This window comes from Artemia sp. Qi Xiang Cuo, chromosome 12 (assembly GCF_049724085.1).
Source record: "Artemia sp. Qi Xiang Cuo chromosome 12, ASM4972408v1, whole genome shotgun sequence".
Classification (NCBI taxonomy): domain Eukaryota; kingdom Metazoa; phylum Arthropoda; class Branchiopoda; order Anostraca; family Artemiidae; genus Artemia; species Artemia sp. Qi Xiang Cuo.
In genome coordinates this window covers 35,393,778-35,417,905 of record NC_142805.1, presented here as the reverse complement: position 1 = coordinate 35,417,905, position 24,128 = coordinate 35,393,778, and the positions used below count along the sequence as shown (strand labels likewise).

At 36.1% G+C, this 24,128-nt stretch overlaps 1 protein-coding gene across 3 annotated transcripts in view; it reads left to right on the top strand.

The window, feature by feature from the left end:
- LOC148946063 (snake venom 5'-nucleotidase) overlaps positions 1–23,753 on the top strand; it is a 90,836-nt gene extending 67,083 nt beyond the window's left edge. For all 3 annotated transcript variants that reach the window (XM_089098020.1, XM_089098019.1, XM_089098018.1), the window contains 4 exons: positions 3,224–3,357; positions 6,872–7,001; positions 13,373–13,591; positions 20,042–23,753. In XM_089098020.1, the coding sequence (XP_088954146.1) occupies positions 3,224–3,357; positions 6,872–7,001; positions 13,373–13,591; positions 20,042–20,155 (597 nt within the window). In that variant the 3' untranslated portion in view covers positions 20,156–23,753. The remainder of the gene's footprint in view (positions 1–3,223; positions 3,358–6,871; positions 7,002–13,372; positions 13,592–20,041) is intronic.
- The last annotated feature ends 375 nt before the right edge of the window (positions 23,754–24,128 follow it).

Genomic DNA, 24,128 nt, shown 5'->3' with positions numbered 1-24,128 from the left:
GTGGAGGGCCTTTGGGAGCTTGGGGGGCCTTTGAGGACCGGGGGCTTCCTTCGGGGTTGGGGTAGGAGGATTGGAACCCTTTGGGGTTGGGTTAGAGGACCTCACTACACTGTTCAAATGAAACTTGTGTATTATAACGACCACACTCAAATTCTCTTCTAAATCTCTTCAAAAATCTTCTTTTAAAATGTCTCTATCTGTTTCGCCGAAATAGTTCCATAACCTGTCTAAAACGGTTTCGCCCAAATAATCCCTAAACGCAAATTCAGCGTGTTCCTTTGTTATTGGCATCTCTGCGTTAACGCATTTCAAATTAATAGGAAACCTTTTCGCGCGCTAAAACAATTCATCGCTAAGATTTTTCTTGCCTAATTGTTTCCATGGCCTTTGGTTATTAATATCCTTTGGAGTTCGACCAAAAGAGTTGTTCCCGAGGCAAAGACATTAATGATTTGGATCTATTCCTGGAGAAATGTTTCTAGGCGAAAATTTTTAAAGTCTGACAGATGATGTCATTGATTGATTGATCTGTCAAGAAAGGGGAAATTAATTTTTTGTTTCTAAGGGGAATTATTGATTCACGAGCGGCGGTGGGAATATAAGGAACGGATTTTTGCTATAGTTTTATTAGTCTGTGAATAGAATTCACTAAGTTTTTAGTTAGCAGAGTAATAACATGAGTAAACAAGTTGAGTTAGAAATATCCTTTTATTGCAACTGTTCTATTTGTAAAGGACATTTTCATGATTTTGAGTATTCACATGAACCTACTGAATGTTTAGACAGCATAGAGGCAGAGACAGATGAGAAGAATCTGGAGGAAACAAGAAGAAAAATTATATGTGACATGGAGAGAAATTTAGACCGATTGCAAGTAAGCTCAGATAAAAGAAGGATTGGTATGACAGAAAAGGAAGATCAAAAGAAGAGACTGGTAAAAGAGGGCTTTTTCTATAACGTAAAAGACAGAAGTGAAAACCCAAAGAAAAATGTGTATAGTGCAAGATATAACTCGGATTATTATGATGATTATGCTCCAAGAGAAGAGAAAAAGTGGCCCTTCAAGAGACAACATAAGAGGTCATTCTACGAAACGGATTTTAAACAACGGAAACCATGGTGGAAGTGTTCTCATGTACCATTTTACGATAAATCCCATTTTTGATATGCTTGATAAGTTTTATACCATAATCATACAATAAATTTGTTTCTGCTATTTTAATTTTCTCATACTCAATATGCATAGAGTAAGAATACCAGCAGAGACTTCTGTACATGAATAGTTCAGATTGATTAGATCATCCCTTAGAGTGTTCTCAGTTCACAGCCAAGTTTTCTATCAAAGATAAAAAAAATTTCGTAGAAGTTAGCTGTGTAATTTTTTCTTAAGAAATCAACATTTAATTTTTTGTCCATGCTATTTAAATAAAATCATTATTCTAATCCTTTATTTATTCGTTAAATCAATATTTATAATACTCTTTAAATATATGACGTCAGGCTCAATTACTTGAACATCATCATCATCATCATCTTTTAAAATGTCTCTATCTGTTTCGCCGAAATAGTTCCATAACCTGTCTAAAACGGTTTCGCCCAAATAATCCCTAAACGTAAATTCAGCGTGTTCCTTTGTTATTGGCATCTCTGCGCTAACGCATTTCAAATTAATAAGAAACCTTTTCGCGCGCTAAAACAATTCATCGCTAAGATATTTCTTGCCTAATTGTTTCCATGGCCTTTGGTTATTAATATCCTTTGGAGTTCGACCAAAAGAGTTGTTCCCGAGGCAAATACATTAATGATTTGGATCTATTCCTGGAGAAATGTTTCTAGGCGAAAATTTTTAAAGTCTGACAGATGATGTCATTGATTGATTGATCTGTCAAGAAAGGGGAAATTAATTTGTTGTTTCTAAGGGGAATTATTGATTCACGATAGGTGAATTGAGGTCGACAGCACAGGTGTTCCACGGTCGAGGGTGTTTGTTTTTTAATTGCACCCTCTAATCGAAATTCAAGGTGGGTTTTTTTTTTTTTTACACACATTTATTACGCAATCAATTTATCGGAAATTCACTTACCCCTCGAGTCCTAGATCTATAACATTGTTCCCGTTAGAATTCAATGCGCATGTGCAACCTTCGTTCCGGAGTTATTACACATAGAAACATCAAATAAATCGACCTTGGAAAAAGAGGTCATTGACCCCATTACGTAATCATTCTCCCTAGGGAGGCTATGCCCTTATATGGAGCCCCGTCAGTATTCTATGCCCATATAAGGAGCCCCGTCAGTATTCTATGCCCATATAAGGAGCCCCGTCAGTATTCTATGCCCATATAAGGAGCCCCGTTTGTACCTCCTGACCCCTCTCTACTTATATATATTTATATATATATATATATATATATATATATATATATATATATATATATATATATATATATATATATATATATATATATATATATATATATATATATATATATATATATATATATATATATATATATATATATATATATATATATATATATATATATATATATATATATATATATATATATATATACTTAAATAATAATGTTCTAATCTAATCTATCAAATGATTATAAGAACTAAAGTATAATATAAAATATTTGCAATAGTTATGTTGACCCTCCCTTTATCAAAGTTAATACCTACTGGTTTCGACTGAAGTGAAACAAAATTAAGCATTAATAGTATTGGATTTTCTTTTCTAAGCCCTGAAGCAAACCAAACCTTTGTATTTTAATTGAATAATTTTTATCCTGAAAGCAAATGCAGATTTCTTCTTTTTTTTAGCTTCAAACTCAATCAAATGATTGCAAATAGAATTTCATTGCGTCATATTTGTGTTGTTGGATCTGTCATAATTTGGGCTGAATAGGTTATAGCGCATTTAGCCATTCTCATTTCATTAATTTATATTCAGTCAAAAATAAATTGTTGCACCGCTCATTCGATCGGAAATTGAGAGTTCTTGTTAAATTATTGGTTTTGCTTTGGAAATCCCGACAAAAATCTGGGTTCTGTCTTACTAGAAAATTATGAACTCACTAGTCTTATTAATTTTAATGGTTTCTGGTACATTTCATATAGTTTTTTCCTTAACGGTTTCTGGCAAATTCCATACTCCACGGTTATAAAAATTTATATCGTCGTCCTTCCGTTGCTCAGTTTTGGAATTTTTAATTTAGGTTGACGAAGAACTAGCTCCAGATCTAAGTATAGCTGTTCAAAATTATTTTACAAGCGTCAAAAAGCGTAAGGATAAGAAAAGAAGGTCGTCGTCGCACAAACTACCTCTTGTTTCCCGTCAACTTACTAGGCGGTAAGGAATTGCTCAGTTTAACCATAGGTATTTTAATTTGTATCCTTTTTTCTAGACCCCGAGTGCTCCAAGATGGGTGCTTCTCCCCCCCCCCATTTGTGGTAAGAAAACAAATTTGTTTTGTAAATCACAATTCGGAAAACCCAGTTCTGCAGCCAATTCTTTTATCCTACTTTTTGATATTTCTTTTTCTGTCTATAGCAAATTTCGTATGCCAAGGCTTTTCTTGATTGGGTAGGGGAGCGGATTAAAAATCTCAACGTATTAGTTTAATGCTATCATATATAATGAAGGAAACGGCCAAAGACATCTTATTTATATTTTTACTTTCTTAGAAGAAGAGAAGAAAGTTTGAAGGAGAGAAGTTAGAATCTTGGTTTAAAATAGATTTGCCACTTCCAGCTACTATTTTAAACATGTAGGCTCTATTCAATACTTTATAATACATTGTTCTTCATGAATAATGTACCGTGAAATTTTCTTTGACATTTTCTACTTTGTTTGAATCTTCTTCTTTTATCCTTATATTTTATACAGACCTTTTCTCTTACTGTGTAATTCATTGAATGAAAATACGGCCAGGGTATTTTTCCTATTTGTGTAAAATGGGATGTCAAGTCAAAAAAATTCAAATAACCGGAGCAGAAACTGCATTAGTCTACAGATCTAGTCAAATTATACAAGTCCAGACAAGCAATTTATTGTAGAAGGTTTTACAATAAATTACCCGAGGTCTCTACGACAGAGAGGGGCGCACATAGGGGTTTAGGGCCTCTGGGATTAGACCTCCATGAAAAGTTTAGCTAATATTCTGGAGCTATTGGTGCTTTGAAGACTTCGTGATTAGCTAATTTACATTATAGTCATCCCACTTGAGTGATTTTGATATTCCCTTATTCGTTTTATGCTTCTCTTAGCTTTATTTTATACTCTTGTTTTTTATTATTCCGCTTCTCAAACTGAGAAACCGACCTAGTTTTTCTCTGTGTATAAGATATCTAATCCAAACTCCTAGATATCTGGTCCAAACCACCTGAAAAATGTGACATAGGTAAAAGTCCTGAGCACCGAATTTTCACAAACTCAGAAATTATATTTTCCCGATTTTCCTGGTGCACATTTTATTTTGATTAAGTCTGATACGAGACAGGAGGTATATATCCCGCTCTGAAGCCTGTTTGTCCTAAATTTGCTGGGCATTGTTGCCCCTGTCCCGTTAAAAAGTCAGGCCTAAGTAGCATAGCGATGCACTTCGTAGGACGTCTTTTTATTTTTCGGTAAGCCTGATGCTAGTGCAACTCAGAAGCTATATTGATCATAAAACAAAAAGCGGGTGAATTTCAGGTATAAGATGTATCGCTGGTTTCAGTGTTTATGTACTTGTCCTCTGGTGGGAAAAACAAATATGGACGGCTATAGCGTCAAATTTTACGAAAATTTAAAGGGGGGCTAAAATCTAGTAGGGGGCTAACTTGTCCTTTTGGTCAATTTTTTTCAATAAAAATACAAAAAGAGAAAAAATTATTTTTTAGCTAGATTGCTTGACTGATCATAAAACAAAGATCATAAAACAAAAAGTAGTGAAAATTCAGATGGAAAGTGTATCGCTAGTTTTAATGTTCATTTGCCTGTCCTCTGGTGAAAAAAAAAACAGCGATGAATGGCAGTGGTGTCAATTCAAAGAAATTTAGGGGAAAGGAGGGGGGCTATATGGATTTTAAAAATACACGGGGGAGGTGTTAACTTGTGTTTTTTTCAGTTTTTTCAAATAAAATACAAAAAAAAGGCGTTTTCAATGGAAATACCCCTCAAAAGGATATTTTTAAAAACATCTAGAGGCAAAAAACAAAGAGGCAAAGGGGGGCAAATGTCCCTTTCCTGCCCCCCCCCCCCCCACGCCAATTGACACCATTGATGGACGGTATTTACGTATCAGTCTCTGAGTTTTTATCTAATCAAATTCATTTAGAAAAATAGAGACGTTGCGCACACCCTTTTTTTGAGGACCAGAGAAAAATATTTAGCCAGCTTCCCCCAAAACCAAGCCCCCTTATCCCCATTCCCCCAAAGAAAAAATGCTTCCCTAGAAGTTTCAACCCGATCCCCCAGCCGTGAGACAGAATAGGGCTGACATTCAATATATAAAACTTGACACTTTTTAATGAGACCTGACTCTGTGCAATCTGTCTGATGAAAGTCCCTGCTTTCCTTTTGGCATAAAAAAGAAAAATGAAAAATAAATTATGGTTGTGATGATTATCAGAACCATACTGATGCCTGAGTTGTATGGAGACGTTACCCGCTGTATAGCATTCAGGTGTTCTACTGACAGGTAGCTACTGATATTACCGATTATATAGTGAAAGTATTATTCAGTGCCCGATAACTAAAATTTTTTTGTCGTTTTTCTGTATCAGCCCTTATTTTTATTTACTTTATTATTATTATTTCGTGGGAATATACTTCTGAATCTACAAGCTTAACAATCAACTGCGTTGGCGCTTCAATGCCCAATAGTATAAAAAGTGAATCAACAAGATTTTTTTTTCCAGAACAGCTAATAGGCCTATGACTATACTATGTCACTTTATTTTACGGGTTAAATTTCAGAGAAGTCTGGGCTCAAAATGCACACAATATACTTGGAATGGATTTATCTCTTTTTAAGGTAAAGATACGGAAAGGATCTTGCTCCTCAGTGGTAACCTAACCTGGGTTCAGCCTCAGTTCAGAAACCCACGATTTTGAAGACAAATACTTTGGGAAAAAAAAATACACTTTATTATGTCTGTATTTTGTTGTTCTCAATTTATAGAATTAGTTTCATATTTTAGCATGTCTGATAATCAAATTACTGAAGAATTAAACGATAATAGGCCGAACGTTTGTGTATTTTAGATGTTCCAAGTACTTTTTAACATAATGTTGAGTTGTATTCAATAAGAGTTATGTTATGAAAAAGACTCAGGATTAAGCCAGGGGTTTAAATAGTTTTTTTTTTCACTTTAAATGCGAACACATTAATATATCAGTTAACTTTAGACACTAATAGATTCCGTTTACCATAAAATAGGACACAGGAGGGTTGACTTTTCCCTTGGGATAGGTAGGGATCTTAGACTACTGTCATCTCGTCTAAAAACATTGTGCTACTAAACTCCTGTTGCAGATAAATTACATACTGAAACCTACAATGTTTTGGACTTCCCATGGGTACAATGTAGAAGATGCAATATGCATGTATTCTGTTGTTCATCTCTATTCTAAGGTATGCCTATAAAAGACACATTCTACTCACGAAGGAAAGATACGCAGAAATTGCTTAAAATAGTGTTATTTGATGCTTATAATATTGTAAATTTTTTGTCTCGTCACTTGAACCGTCCTCGTTGCTAGGGTTAGCAATATCAAGTTCTTGCCACCGCACCTTAGGTTGACTACCACTCATGTATTAACATCCAGTATCTATATCCATTATACTTATAATTTATGCGTAGTGTTGTCTTATTTTTAGAGCAAGCACAAATAAGACGCCAGATTTGAGTGGATTGACAAGCCCATCCAATCGTAGAATATCAGTTGCTTCTACTCCAGATGTCCATACTTCCACCATTGAAGAAGACATTGTACACCTAAATTTGAAGGTAAAAATATTTTGTCATGAGCAATAAAAATTTGCATAGTCCTTGAGCATTAAGTTTGCCACTTAAATAATGCTAAGTTTATTAGTATATAATCAAAAATTGTAGTTAACACCTTTGTAATGTTGTGATAAAGGAGCTTGTTGTTTGATGATTAAAAGAAAGAGAGAAAATACTGTTTGAAACTTCGCATTTTGGATCTGTACCTCATTTTGGATAAAATCCTACGGAAGACTAAATGTGTTGTTCATGGAAGGCAAACGATATTTCCATCAATTGTATGATTCTGTTACTGAAAAAATACGTATGTTTTTACTTTTATAAATTTAATAAATCAAATAATATTATCATTTGGATTACTAAATATTAGTATATTTATATTAAACGGACAATGCGCATTCATTTGTATTTTTTTCAGTTAAGTGCAAATTTTGTTCTGGCCTTGGGAAGACATAGGGGTTTTGAGCCCAACTTATGTTAATTTCTGCTCGTTTTGAGTTTGACTCGGTTATTTATTGTAATTTCTGTTCGTTTTGGGTTTCATTTATTTATTGATGCTGATTTGCGGCAGTTTCACGCTTCGTAGATTATTTGATTTTATTTTTGCTCATTTTTTGTTTAATGGAGTTCTTGACTTTTCTTTGAAAAACTTATTTTGTGGAAAAAAGTTTTTTTAATTAATTTCTGTTCGTTTTATATTGACATAGTCTTTTCAGAGAAAAAGAAAATAATACTTTAAATCTCGTTTTTTTTTTAAGAATTTATAGTTTGGCCTGCTATTTGTATGCTGGAGAAAACTTTTCAGCAATTTTTAACAACATACATCCTCTTAAAAATCTGGGCACAAATAGTAGTGTTAATTTAGTTTCATACCTCCTCTGGTTGACCTGAAATGGAAAACTTGATACCATTCGCAAAAAAATCTGTTTACTTTCTTTGATAGATTGGATACACTTACGCTATTTTGATGTGGTTAAATTTTTAGAGCAGAAGCAGCCCCGAAAGTTTAAACATAATACCCTCAGTCGTTCTTGAGATACTGCTGAGATGCCTTATTGGGAATTAGCATTTACACAGTGCATTTTTATTTGATCTTATGGCAACATTTAGTTTTTAAACATAGAGTCAAATGGGAGGGTGGGCGTGGGATTAGTTTCCCTTCAATTACTTTCGACTATTAAAAAGGGCATCAGCCCCTTCTAATTTCAATCAAATGAGCCCTTTTCGAAGTTTCTACGACAACTCCTTCGATACAATTTGCCCTGGTCTAAACAACAACAAAAATAATACATTATGCCCACATCGATCTTTACTATAAAAATGACAAGCCTTCCAATCACTTTTGACTATTAAAAAGGGCGCTAGGCCTTTCAATTTCCAATCGAATGAGCCCTTTTTAGTTTCTACGACGACACTTCCTATAAACACCTTATATGCCCCCCGGGCATAAATTACAACCCTTACGCTAAGGGCTGTGAGTGTGGTTTTCATCCTCTAAAATCTAATTTCCAGAACTATCAGCTACGTTAAACAAAATGGCTATCTCAAGATTTTGATTGGATGTGTCTGGGAAAATGGTGGGTGTGAGAGGGGCGCCCCGAAAGAAGCAGCCCCGAAAGTTTGTGAGAGAAGCAGCCCCGAAAGTTTAAACATAATACCCTCAGTCGTTCTTGAGATACTGCTGAGATGCCTTATTGGGAATTAGCATTTACACAGTGCATTTTTATTTGATCTTATGGCAACATTTAGTTTTTAAACATAGAGTCAAATGGGAGGGTGGGCGTGGGATTAGTTTCCCTTCAATTACTTTCGACTATTAAAAAGGGCATCAGCCCCTTCTAATTTCAATCGAATGAGCCCTTTTCGAAGTTCCTACGACAACTCCTTCGATACAATTTGCCCTGGTCTAAACAACAACAACAACAAAAATAATACATTATACCCACATTGATCTTAACTATAAAAATGTCCAACCCACCTATCACTTTAAGCCATTGAAATGGCTACTAGCCCTTTCAATTCCGAGTCGAATAAGCCCTTTTTGCGTTTCTAAGATAACGCTTATTATAAGCACCTTGTACGCCCCCAGGGCATAAATTACAACCCTTGCCCTGAGGGCTGTGAAGGTGGTTGTCATCCTCTAAAACTTAATTTTCAGAACTATCAGCTACGTTAAACAAAATGGCTATCTCAAAATTTTGATTGGATGTGTCTGGGAAAATGGTGGGTGTGAGAAGGGCGTTAGTCTTTCTTCAGTAATTATCAACTATCAAAAGAGGCACAAGTCCTTTCGATTTTCAATTAAATGAACCTTTTTGAAGTTTCTATAACAGCACTTTCAATAAAACCTTATATGCCCCCAGGGGATAACTTACAACCCTCGCCCTGAGGGCTGGGGGGATGTATTGTCATCCTCAAAGACCTAATTTCCAGAACTTTCTACTACGTTGAATAAAATGGCTATTTGAAAATTTTGATTGGATGTGTTTGGGGGAATGGTGGGCGTGAGAGGGGGGTTATTTACCCTCCAATCACTTTCGACTATTAAAAAGGGCACTAGCCCTCTCAATTTCCAATAGAATGAGCCCCTTTTGAAGTTTTTACGACAACTTATATACCCCTAGGGCATAACTTACAACCTTTGCCCTGGGGACTCTGGGGGGTTTGTCATCCTTAATACATAATTTCCAGAATTTTCAACTACGTTGAATCAAATGGCCATCTCTAAACTTTGATTGTACGTGCTTATGAAAATGATGGGCATGAGAGGGGGGTTAACCAATCTCCGCGCACTACCGCGCTTTAAGATGAGCCATTTCAATTCTGGATCAATTTAGCAATTCTTTAAGGGTCTGGAACAACCGTCTGTATACGCCTTATATGCCCCCAAGACATAACTTACAACCCTTGCAATGAGGGCTCTGATGTGGTTATCATCCTAAAAGACTTAATTTTCAGAACTTTCGAATATGGTGAACAAAATGGATATCTCTAAATTTCGATTGGATGTTTTTGGGAAAATTGTGGGCGTGAGAGGGGGGTTAGTTGCCCTTCAATCACTTTTGACTATTAAAAGGGCACTAGCCCTTTCAATTTTCAACTGAATGAGCCCTTTTTGGTGATTTTACAACATCGTTTTCCATAAAAGCCTTACATGTTCCCGGGGTTTAAGTTGCGGGCCTTGCTGTGAGGGTTGTGGGGGGAAGGGTTGTCATCCTTAAGGACCTAGCTTTGAAAATTTTTAACTGCGTATAACTAAATGACTATCAAAAAATTTTGAATGGGTGTGTTTGGGGAAAAGTTCGACGTGAGAGGGGGGTTAGTTGCCCTCAGATCACTTTGACTATTAAAAGGGGCACTAGCCCTTTGAATTCTAATCGAATGAGCCCCTTTTCTAGTTTTTACGACAAAGTTTTCAATAAAAACCGTATATACCCCCAGAGCATAACTTATATCCCTTGCATTGAAGACTGCGGGGGGATTATCCTGCTCAAAGGTATAATTTCCTGAACTTTAAACTGTTTGGAACAAAATGCATATCTAAAAATTTTCATTGGATATGTTTGGGGAAATGGTGGGCGTGGAAGGGGTGTTAGTTGCCTTCCAATCACTTTTGACTATTAAAAAAGGCCCTAGCCATTTCAATTTCCAATCGAATGAGCCCTTTTTGAAGTTTCTACGACGACGCGCTCTATAAAAACCTTATATGCCCCCAGGGCATAACTCACAACCCTTGCCCTGAGGGCTTTGGGGGAATGTCTCCTCAAAAACATAATTTGTATCTGGAAATCCACTACACTGAACAAAATGGCTATCTAAAAATTTTGACTCGATGTGTTTGGAGAAAAGGTGGGCGAGAGGGGGGCTAGTTCCCTTCAAATCACTTTCGACTATTAAAAAGGGCACTAGACCTTTGAATTTGCAATCGAATGAGCCCTTTTTCAAGTTTTTACGACAAAGATTTCAATGAAAACTTCTATGCCCCCAGAGCATAACTTATAACCCTTGCGCTGAAGACTGTGGGGGGAGCGTCCTGCTCGAAAGTAGAATTTCCTGAACTTTAACTTCGTGGAACAAAATGACTATCCCAAAATTTTGATTGGATGTGTTTGGGTAAATGGTGGGCGTGGAAGGGGCGTTAGTTGCCTTCCAATTACTTTAGACAATTAAAAAGGGCACTAGCCATTTCAATTTCTAATCGAATGAGCCCTTTTGGAAGTTTCTACGACAACCCGTTCTATTCGACAACCCTTGTCCTGAGGGCTGTGAGGGGGTTGTCATCCTCAAAGACCTAATTTGCAGAACTTAAAATACGTTGAATAAAATGGCTATCTCAAAATTCTGATTGGATGTGTTTGGGGAAAAGGTGGGCGTGAGAGGGGGGTTAGTTGCCCTCCAATCACTTTCGACTATTAGAAAGGGCACTAGCCATTTGAATTTCCGACCGAATTAGCCTTTTTGGAAATTTCCTCGACGACGCCTTCTATAAAAATCTTATATACCCCCAGGGTATAACCCATAACCCTTGCCATATGGACTTGGAAGGAATGTCCTGCTTAGGAACATTTATTCTATCTTGAAAGCCCTAAGGCTGAATAAAATGATCGTCCTAACGTGTTTATCGAATGTGCTTGGGGAACTAGGGGGCGTCGAAGGAGTGTTAGTCGCCTTATAATCACTTTCGATCATTAAAAAGGGCACAAGACGCTCAAATTTCCAATTGAATGAGCCCTTTTCGAAGTTTCTACGACAATTTCATCGATACGAAGTGCCCTGATCTAAAGGAAAAAATTTTGAAGTTTCTACGACTACGCCTTCTATAAAAACTTTATATACACCCAGGGCATAACCTAAAACCCTTGCCTCGAGGGTTGTGGGGGAGCGTCCTCCTCAAAAATATATTTTCTATCTGAAAATCAACTACGCTGAACAAAATGGCTATCTCAAAATTTTGATTGGATGTGTTTGGGGGAATGATGGTCGTTGGGGGGGGGGGCTAGTTGCCCTCCAATCACTTTCGACTATTAAAAAGGGCACTAGCCACTCCAATTTCCAATCGAATGACCCTTTTTGAAGTTTCTACGACAACTTCTTCGATACGAAGTGCCCGTGTATGGAGAAAGAAGAAAAACAAAATAAATAAATAATACATTGTGCCCACATCGTTCTTTACTTAGGCAGCGCTATCGCGCTGCCTATGATATAGTACACGCTAACACTGAACCCATTTGTCTTGGTTTTGACAACTGTAGTTAGGAGTAAACTGCAGTTATGGAGATCAGGTTTCTACTTTTTCAGAGCGAGCTGATGCTCATTAGGGCCGTTTTTGAGCACTAAGGTTTTTTCATCTAAGATCTTTCGTCTTTCTGCAAAGATTATCGTTTTTTCAACTCATCTGTTCTAAGATCTTACAGCTTACTGATGTTAGCAAAAAGCGTGAAAGACGTCATCTTTCTACCATATAGTACAATAATGAGAGAACTTTGATGGTAAACTCATCATTGTTCTCAGACCGCTGATCAGAACAGAATGATGAAAGACGTTTTCATAAAAACGACAAAAGATGCAAGATCTTAGTTCAAAGATTTTACTTTTAAGCGTTTTCTGGCAAAAGATGTAAGATCTTAGCACATTGATGAGTGATAAAACGGTCCTATTGTTTAAAAATGTCCAGGTATCAAAATAACTAAAGTGAAAATGGGTATTCTTTACAACGCTTTTAAGCCTTTCTTTTTAGTTGGGTTCGGGCATCGGTGAAGCAGATTTTGGAGATGACTCTAGCACCACAGTTCAGTAAACTTTGTACAATCATCTAGGTTTCCCATACACGAACAAATTTTGCATTAAACAGAAGCCTTTGAGGAACCAGAGCAAGATATATTTATGCCGGCAACTTAATGTAGTAATCAAACAATATAGTCAGTTTCTACTTCCCGCATAGCGCCAGTACTTTTGACATGCATAGGCTAAAAAACAGTTCCAACAATGAAGTATGCGATGACTTAGAGTAATATACTAAATGCTGTAGCCACGGACGCTTATTTCAGTATCTTTGTAGAGGGGAGGACTGGCAAGCTCTTGATTTACTTAATCTGCTAAAAATAGTATCGAAGGTACTGATTTTAATGCTCGATGGAGAGGAGATAGGCATGCTCTTGATTTTGCGTAATGTGCAAGCAAAAACGTACCCAGGAGAGAGGGAGGTTCTGGGTTTGCCCCCCCCCCCCCCCCCGAAATATTCGTCTAACTCGTAAAAAGTAAACAAAAAATGTATATAAAATCGGACTTTGATCTCAGTTCCTCGGTGAAGTTGGCAAAACTGAATACAAATCCAATTTTTAACTAAAACTAGTTTTTTGTTAATTCCTTTTTAGAATGGTCAGAGTGGCAACGTCAGTCCCAAAATATCTGACGGTATACTGGACGGCCACGAGGTTCATAATCGTCTAAAAGAATTGGAAATCCATCAAAATTGTCATCCAAAACGGCACCTTACTCGCCAAATCACTCAAGAAGAAATTGAAGTTATGGAGAATTTTGCGTCTCAGCTGGCTCCTAAATTAGAGGGAAGGATTCAAATTTTGACTGAAGAGGTGAATCTCTCTCTCTCTCTCACTCTCCCTCTCTCTCTCTGTCTCTCTTTCTCTCTCTCTCTCTCTTTCTCTCTATCTCTCTCTCTCTCTCTCTCTCTCTCTCTCTTTTTTCTCTCTCTCTCTCTCTCTCTCTTTCTCTCTCTCTCTCTTCTCTCTCTCTCTCTCTCCCTCTCTCTCTCTCTCTCTCTCTCTCTCTCTCTCTTTCTTACGCTAACTTTTACAACATTAGTAAGAAAAAGGAACGAATAATTACTGAAACGATTAGTTTTGTAGTGCACTGTTTCAAGCTTGTTCTTGTGGCGAGGGGTAGTAGGGAACAGTTTTTATCACTCAAAACACGGAGAATCCAAATTTACACGTCAGATGGCACGTGCTTTCTTTAAGAGTTGGGATTCTTAGAGCCGTGAGGGTTTCAATTTCGTCGTTAATTTAGGCGAGGTCATGCAATTGTCGTCCCCATACTGGGCGTGCGTATTCAAGCAAAGGGCGTACACTACACTTGCACTCTTGTTCTTTTTGTCGTTTTGTGTGTAAATACGTTGTTGCTTTTTTTTTTTTTTTTTTTTTTTTTTTTTTTTGCTCGTTATTGTCGTTTTGATCCAAAATCTGTTGCAATAATATTGAAACCCCGTCAGTAATCGTCTTTGAGAGGTCCCCCTACAAAGACAGAAATTCTTATTACTGTCGGTTTTGGCTAGTTAAGAGTTTTTAATAATTTTCATTTGAAACTTTTAAGCATTGAATTACTTTGAGACGTTTTACATTCTAGTTATTAATGTCAGGGTAATCATCATCCGAAAACTATTTAAAATTCGGATTCTTGACTATTGGTCTAGAAAGGCCAGTATTTTATTCAATGTGGGTTCTCAATGCTGAATCTATGGAATCCTCAAAGCTCAAACGTCTTAGTCAGGGCGCCAGATTCTGTATCGTTCACCCACCCATGCCGGAAGGTACAAAAATGCTGAGGATGGATCCTAAGGCTGTCCACCATGCTGAAAACGAATATCGTAGGGCGCATGTTCGCCGTTGGGGCGTTTCTGAGATATAGGCCAAAAACGCCAAATTTAGCCTATAACTAAGTGTGACGATTCAGGATTTTTTTGCGAGTAATTGGGCTGAGGAATCCGGCGTTATGTTATATCAATCGAAAGAAGAAATCTAGATCTACAAGGATATGATTTTTAAATTGAAAAAAAAACACAATTTTTTCTCTATTTACTACAGTTTCAAAATAAGTGCTGTAAAATTCGACTAATATCCCAAAGAAAGGCTAAGAACTCGAAATTTCTTCAAGGTAACAAACTTTTTTTTCATATTAGAAAAGAAAGTTCATTCAATTCCATACAATTTGAGCTATTATTATTTTTAAAGGTCTGCGAATTTTTTTTTTCTAGTGTCACTGAAATGATCACTAGCCGTATCGTGAAAATGGACATAGTTTATTTTTTCTTTAAAAGGTAGGAATACTTCAAACTTTCTAACTGTTAAAAATTTTTAAATTTTATTTAAAAATAAAAACAGGTTTAAAAAAAAAAAATTTGACTGAAAAAAGTGTTGTTTTTTTTAGAATGGATGAATATGTTTTCTGGCGTACTAAGGGGTCTGCAATTATCTTTTTGGAACCTGATTTGCCACTGATACGACTGAGCTATTTACTACATGAAAGAATTCTGCTTCACAGATGGATTCCGTCCGCGCACTGCAGTTGTCTTACTCGGCCTTCCCGTAAAATTGGGTAAAAGTAACTGATTAGGGACCTGCTGCAATTAAAAGTAAAAGGTATCAAATAAAACTTTCAAAAAATATTCCTATAAAATAAAAGTTCAAAATAGGGATAAAATCCTTTTTAATAGACAGTGTATAGAAATTCACAAAAATACCAGATATTTCGGTCACATATACAGTGACCGTCATCAGTAGTAAAACTAAGCAAAAAAATTTAAAACAAAAGTTTATATACGAAATCAAATAAAACTACATATTGTTTAATTCTCTAATTCTTTTCAAAGCAAAGGCAGAAGCTAGCCTCTTTGACCTTTTTGGATTCGGTTTATTAGCGTTCAATGGTATAACATTTGGACAGAGGTCAACTACATTGGGTGAATTGAACTTTACTCTCTCAGATTTTAATAAATTATCAAAGACATAGTTCAGCCCAAATTCGCCTGTAATCCGATTCAATGCAATATTCTTGAATAAGATTTTCTTTATTTCAAGAGTTTCACGAAAATTTTGCTTCAAACCCCGATCCCTAGAAATCAAAGAGACATTCTCGAACAAAATAAAATGGTCTGGAAAATTGAAAATATGTTCTGAAAAAGCTGAAGTAAAATCTTCAGACTTGGAATCTTGCTTTAAAGCCGAAGAAATAATCTCGTTTCCAAACTCTGGTTAGTACGTCCCACATATGAGCTTCCGCAAGTACATGGGATCTGATAAATCCCACTTTGTTGCCCCAACGAAGTTAGATGTAACTTCATTGAGGCTACAAAGTGGGGTTTATCAGATCTCATGTACTTGCGGAAGCTCATATGTGGGACGTACTAACCAGAGTTTGGAAATGAGATTATTACAACATAAAGATTCTATTTGAAGAATCTCTTTTGTGAGGATCTTTGCAACTGCTTTTTCCTTTTCTTCGCCGTAGCTCAACTGAGCAGTAATGAGTCTCTTCAAGGCTGTTACTTCAGAGCTCAGGAGATCGGTTCTAGGGACACCCTTCACTTTCTGAGTTTTTCTCTCTGAAGGGAAAGTTCGGAGTGCAACCTTTTTCGTATCTTCTTTCCTGTTGCACAGAAAGTCCTCAGCCACCTCTTTTCCTTTTGTGGCTACGCAAGTAATATCAGAAGTTCTCAACCATCTCTTTTCCTTTTGTGGCTCCGCAAGTAATATCAGAAACAATTTTCTCATCGTCCACAACTTCTGACGTCACAATATTCACTAGGTCGAAGTCCACTCTGCTGAACGGATGTACTGAACATCACTTGCTACCAAGTCAATGCTACAACCGAGGCCATTGTCCAAACGGAAGAACACATTCGGGAACTCTTCTCTTAGCTGTGTAGCGACTGCATAAATGTTGTCTGCCCTAGCATTTTTAGCAACTTTTATCAGCGGTACTTTCTGTCCCCTAACTTTCTTCTGTGTTTTATTTGACTGATAATCTGGATTATTTACTTGGTGTCAGCTCAAATGGCAGCCGCTGCATACTTTGTGGGATATTATCTCACGATTTTGCAGAGTCTGTAAAATAAACGAGTGGATAAAAGATAAAGTACGTAAACCATGAATTATTGGACGATCCAAAACTGATGCGTCAGCTACATTTTACTAGAGCCATATTCTGGCACTTCTTTGCAAGGGTCTTCTCCAGGCCCAAGCTGGAAAAAGAATTGAAAATGCTTCCTTAAATATCTGATTGTATGATTTCTTCCCACAAAATTGAGTTGAGATAAAATGAGCCGGAAGAGGACTCTAGCCAAGAAGGGACGGAAAGAGCTCTAATAAAATGTAGCTGACGTATCCGTTTTGCATTGTCAAACATGATTGTGAACATTCTAAAAATCACCGTCTGTCACATTGACCAATTTTCATGGTTATCTTAGGTAAAGTTATCTTTATCACCACTGAGTTTGTGTAACGGACCACCTTGACTAAATGTCCTAAATGACTTGACCAAAATGAGGCTTAGAGTAACGTGGATGAAGTTTCTGAATCGTCGTGATACCAAGATCACTTGCTATCCGGTACTGACACCCAAGAACCTGAAAACTACACCCTAGTCGATGTTTTGAGCCATAGTTCTAACAAACCGATCATGTCCCATTAAATAACTGTTTATCTGCTGAAACAACACTAATTAGTTGGTATTTACCTTTACTTTGAAAGTATTACATCATCACTTCAGGGTCAATGGTTTTCTATCTGTCCAGGAATGATTAATTCTACCTGCTGTCACGTGATGAAAAAAAAACTTCCCGCTAGGTAGCAGGTTACTAAACAAAATGGTCCTATTATCGGGTACACTCGCTAAAAAAGTTGCAGACCCCTCAGACACAATAATTTAAACTTTTTTCTTAGCTCAATGCGTTCGGAATTAAAAGGGCTTTCTTTTTTAATATAAAAATATTACTTTATCTTGAAAAATTTCGAGGTTTTAGGTTTTCTGTTAGAAATTTGTTGACAAAAATTTGATTTTTTTTAAACGGCAGTAAAAATTGTACTATTTTGTTTTCTTTTTACAAACAAAAATCATATTCGTGTAGCCCCAAGTCTCTTCTTTCGATTGATGTAAGAGTACGCTGGATTTGACCAATCGTATCTGTAACAAAAAATTTAGAATCGTCGAACCCCATTATAAGCCAAATTTGGTGTTTTTGGCCTATATCTCAGAAACGCCCGAACGGCGAACATGCGCCCTACGATATTCATTTTCAGCATGGTCGACTACCCTGAGATCCACCCTTAATATTTTTGTACCTTCCGACATAGGTACTAATCGAAATATGCGAGATATAAAACTTCGATTTTTTCAAATTATATGAGTCTGCCTTGCAGACACAAAATTTTAATTCAACTGGGACATTTCAAAACCAAACCCAATCTGTAGTTCAGGCATCCTATGAAGTTTCTCTGAAAGTTGGAAAGAACAAAAAGACTAACAATTACAAAAACCCTACTCAAACATTAGGTATTAAAGTCGTTTAAATATCTTGGTTATAATTCGGAGGCGCATTTCAGACATGTTTATGGATGTAATGGAACAAATTCTGTTTGACATAAAATCTCCGTTCTTTCTTTTCGCTTGATGATCCCACCGATGTCAGTTCGTGTTCTTACTTCGTTTTTACCAGATATACTCACATACATGACATCAGAGAAGGATTTCTGTTTCGGAGAGAACTAAAAACGACTACGAGTGATAGTAATGTTAGTGATTTTTTGTGCGTGTCAAGTGTGTATTGATGGTTCACCTTTTGTGGTCCATTTGAGAGGAATAATATTTACTAAGAGAGAGTCAAATTCTAAGTTATCCAGTATTAAGCGAATCACTATGTTGTAGTCAGCCAAGTTTAAAGCTTTTTGAAAGTCAACTAAGATAAGGTTTAGCCAAACGCTTGTTTTTTTTAGATTATTAAGATGGACTGTACCAAGTGCACAAGGTAATGGGTGGTCGAATTTTTCCTTAAATTATCAAATGCGTAGAATGCCAACGGAGTGGCAACACTGTCTAACAATTAACTAAATAAGAAAGTCGGATGGACAGAGATATATTATATTGTACATCATTACAGCTAAACGGATAGTAAGATGGTAGCAGCGATCCTTTCTAAAAAAAAAATTGTGAATATTTACATATCCTTGACTAGTCTCACTAGTATCGTACAAGAGCGTATCCAGGATTTTTTCGGGGAGAGGGGGGTACCAAAAAAAAACAATAAAAAAAGACATCAAAATTAATTTATATTCATTTTTGTTACGCTTTACGAGTCGGACAAACATTTTGTTTTTTGGCGGGGGAGGGGGGGGGGGAGTCAAACCCCCTTACGATAATGCGTAGAATGATTTTAATTTTGAGGTTGTCGCAAAGGAAACAAGGAGGGAGTCATAAAAGTTTTTAAATAACCAGTGTAAGTGTAATGGGGCATACATTGGTAGAATTCAGATTAGTAGGTTTCTTTGAGACAAGTATTATAAAAGTATGTTTCCAGCTACTTGGGAATTTACCAAATCTTGTAATTAGGTTGGAAACATCTGCTAAAGGCCTAACAATTTTGTCTGAAAAGGTTTTGATTAAATCGATTGGGATGTCAAGGGACAAGTGCTTGTTTTTCTAAGCTTTGGGTTTAGTTATAACATAGGCGGAGGGAGAAATTAGAGGGAAGGGGGAATTGGGAGAAACAGTTGGACTTGGGCCAGTGAAAGGAGGGGGGCTTTATACAATAGAAACGAGGCACAAGTTCAGATTATTGGCAATCTTATTAGGGGTTCAGGGAGATGAAATTAATTCTAGCAGGGTTTTTTCCGCATATTTTTTTAATTTACCTGCGTTATTGCTTGGGCTTATTAGAATATAGATCTTTAACTTTGTTACTGTAATAAAGAGAAGCTGCTTTTCTAATTTTAGGGAAAATTTTCTGTCGAGTATGGAAAAGAAGGTTAGAGAAGTTTCATTTACCTACTACAAAAGCGTTTTGTGGTAGGGAAAGCCATACATCTCGACTTTTACAATAAAAAATGGCAGCGATTTTTATTATTATTATTTTTAAACTGGACTTTGAAACTGAAGCAATGGTCATTGCTTTATTCAATTTTTTTTCTGTAGAAAAGTTGGAATGAAACGAAATGCAAAACGAACTAACTGCTCCTTGGAAATCAATTCCGATATTTTATGGACAAAGAGAATGTCTTTTCTAAATCAGTTTCTCTTTTTCTTTTTTCCTTTAGGTCCGACAGAAATTAATCGCAGAAAAACGCCAGTACGAAGAATTTGATTCAATAAAAGAAGTAGATGAAACTACGCCCAAAAATACTCCCCAGTCGACATTTGATGAAAGCTAGTTGAGTTTCTGTTGAGCCTAATTTTGATGAATAGTAAGATACCACTTCGTTGCTATGATTTGATTGTTTTACACTGCAGTGTCGTTTATATTTTATGCAAATGTCAGGATGCTAAATTTGGTTATTTTTGCTTAATTAACGCTCCTGAATATTTATTGTTAGGTGGTTTTATTTTTACCTAATTATTAAGTAGCAGAATGACGAAAATTTTAAGTTTGATGACTGTGTAGTGCTTTCAATTTCAACCAGTGTTTTGACCGTTTAAAAAAAAAAAATTAGACGTTGTTCTTGGTCTATTGTTTTTCTGGCGTTGTTCATATGTCCTGTACTATTTTTGGTATGTTTTAATATTCGTTTCATTGCTGCCCATCTTATCAGACTGCCCAGAAATATTACGAACAAAGGGCTGTAAACCAGAATTCATAGGTTTTGCTAGGTTTCTTGTTCTTCCCTTATAGTTTTATGTTCTAGATTTTAAATGTTGAAACTGAGTCAACGATGTATTGAACACTCAAAATCAACCTTTTGATGTTTTCATTGTTATTGGAGTTTTAGGTAGTGTCTTTTAGTGTGTGGCTGTCCAAAATCTAAAGACGTGGATTCCAATTCCTATCGTATTTTTTTCAACACTCGTTATACTGAATTTTCTTTTTTGGAGAATCAGTTGGAAAACCAATTTTTTAAATCAAAATTCTCAGTGGTGTCAATTAACACACGGCCAAACTTAGCAGTTGAATAATGTGGTTAATCCGTGAACAAAATATTCTCCAGTTTTTTTTTTTTTTTTTCAGTACTCAATTAATCGTGTTTATTATTTATCAGAATTAAAGTCTAGGGCAAAGCCTATTTTTTAGTAGCAAGAGAGGGGGGGGCCTTTATTTACTCAGTAATGTGGCGCTAGTCTCGGTAGTTACACAATAATCTCCAAAACAGTATTACTTTATGAGTACTAGCTAATTGGCTTGTGCGGGTCCTAAGCAAAGGTTGCAGTAGGCACCTACCGTGCTCAAGCTCTGAAGACAGGGCTACTGAACCTATATGCAGCTGAACAGGACCAACCAAAGCGGAACTTTTTAAACTATAATTAGACAATTCTGTAAGTTTGAAAGATTTTTTTCCTAAAATTTCTTGTAGCCACTAATTTTTAATGCTGCATTCTGAGAAAGAAATTGAGTCTTTACTGGCTTTAGATTTTCGATCGCTTTACTCTTCTCCAAGCTTTATATCTCAAGTGAGCATTAATTTTGCACTGCCTCGTCTTATCACGCTATTTTTCGGTACACTGCCTCATAGTTGGATCTATTAGTCCTTATTCGAGATGTTATTCAACCCTGCCCTGTGTTTTGAGTACTCTATTTGAATACACTGAAGTTTTAAATTTTTAGTTTTTGTAGGGATCCTATTAATGTTTGTTTGTCCTAAAATTATATGTCTTTAGATGTCTAAGTTTTTGGTTGTCCTTTGTTTTGTGTTTATCTCAACTTTGTGTTTACTTCGTCCCCAATACGTTGAGTTTTGTGAATCCTTTTTTTCAATGCTAGTTACATTAGCCAGCGTTCGATAGTTTTTAAAGCCAAAATGATTGTACTGTTTGGCTAACCGTCTAGGATAAACGACAAGCAGGTCGTCCTCGGTTGGGGTGGGAGGATGTCGTCAGGTAAGATATCATGGAAACGGGAATTTTTGGGAGGGTCTAAAGAGGGGGAGGCTTTGAATAGATTGGGATGGAGAAGGAGCGTGCCTAGCTGTGTTGGCCTCAGGCAACATGGTGCTGCGGTGAGTTTTTAGTAGTAGTAGATAATTTTTATTCGCCTCAATTGGTTTTTGAGATTGAAAAATCTCAAATATTTCTTGTACCAAAAAGCATGTTTTCTGCGTTGTTCGCCAAGCAATAAGTTAGCGAAACAGGGTCGACTTGGTATGACCCTGAATTGAAAGCAACATAAGCTGCAAAATTGACTGTCCTTCTTAATATCTTGCGTGGCAGTTGAACTACTACTATTCGTCCATATTTCAAGGTCTTTGTAATAATTCAGAATTTCTTTCTTATTTGTTTAGAATTTGATGTAATTTATCATTAAAATCTTAAGAATTTTCTTTCTTCTTTCATACGGTTAATATTACTTGCACACCCATTATAATGGTCTTGATAAGCTTTGAATTTATTAAGCACTTACCTATTACATTGTTCTATTTAAGATCTTTGCTTTGTCTCGTTTATAAGATACATTTTTTCTGTTCCCTCATTTGGTTGTCCTCTTTCTGTAGTTAGGGTTTATTAAGCCCCATTTATGGTTAAGTACCCTTTCCCTTCCCCCTTATTAAACAGTGACAAAGTAAATCCATCTGACTGGCTCATAGTGCTTATGAACCATCAATTTTTTTCTGAATTTTTTGAGGGCTCATAATTCTTCCTTGAACTGAAAATCTATTTATCCCAATTTTTTGGATAAAGATGTTAAAATCCGACTTAACCTTTAAATTCCTTTTCTGGGGTTGGTAAATACATCCATGATCAATTCATACATTATTCCTATCACCCTGTTTTCACAGGCAACCATAAAACCTGCCAACATTCCCAATAAGAGGGATACAAAATACCACCCTTTATCACTCCTATAATATTCTTATGAGTAGACAATAGAATGATATATATATGATTCCATTACTTAGGTGGGGACAAGGTCAACAAACTGTCTTTTTTAACCCTTCCAAATATAATTGTTTCACTCACAAAAATTCACATGTGTATATTTACCCTGTCCTGTGTATTCGCTACCATTGACCGTATTATAGGTGTAATACAAGGTGATAATTCTTTCCCTCTTATCGGGAATTGCTAAAGTATGGTATGATTTAAGCTTGGCGGTGAGAATATGGTGATACGAATAATGTTGCCTGTGTAACAACCTGTCTCGGCTAATTCTAAAGGCGTAATGGAACAAACTTAGCCCGCTTGATGGATTAGTTCAATCTGTTTCTAGTATCCTATTCAGTTCTCAAGAAAATTAAAAGATTCTGGTTTTTTTACAAAATAATCCTTTTCTTGCTTATAGGAATGGTTAGAAATACGAGCATAAATACTGCGTAAACTAACGTTGTTTGGCAACGTCTTTTGAGTTACTGCCATCGCTAAATTGTTCCATGCAAAGTTGTCGATTGATTAGAGAAGAATTTGGTTACTTAATTTGTAACGTTCAAATAATTTGAAAACCACTATGCAATCCTTTAAGAGCTCAACAAAAAACTTAGCTTCAAGCGTCGATATTTTACTGCCTAAATTCCTCTTATTAGTTTTCTTCATTACTGTCCTATTCTTTCTTTCATTTTTATTTTTGCTCCTTACCTTCATTTGTTAACTCCCTTATTTCCCCTTGTCCTTCGTCGCTATTCTTCCTTAATTGTAAGCTCTTCTTTTACTTGACATCAGTAAATCAGTTAACAACTATGTTAATATATATCTGATGCTTCTGATCGCTTTACATTTTTCAATGTTATCTGAAATACTTGTTAAAACTATTGTGATATAGAAGTTTGTTTATTGTTTTATTGTTTCGAATAAATTTTAATGTCGAACTTTTAGTGTATCTTCGTTTTTTACCTTTAAGATAAGGAAGTTTGATTGAATTAGGACTGGAATTTAAAGGTCTATATGAATAATATTGGTTATGTTGCCTATGTGAAATTATTTACAATCTTATACTACTCGACTGTCACAAATAAAATCAAGTTCCCTGCTATAAGCTATATGCATTTGGAATTCAAAGCTACTATGTTGCGTGTCAGATGATGTCAATTTTGGTCAAGGATAAATCTTAAACACATCTATCAATTTTGGAGACTACTACTAATAACCTATAGCATCACCAAGGTGTCATGGACTAGCAGAGTAGCTTCCTCGTCCATCCCGATCTATTCAAAACTTCACTCTACTTTCCCCATGATGCTCTAGTTTCTTTTAAATTCCTTCTTA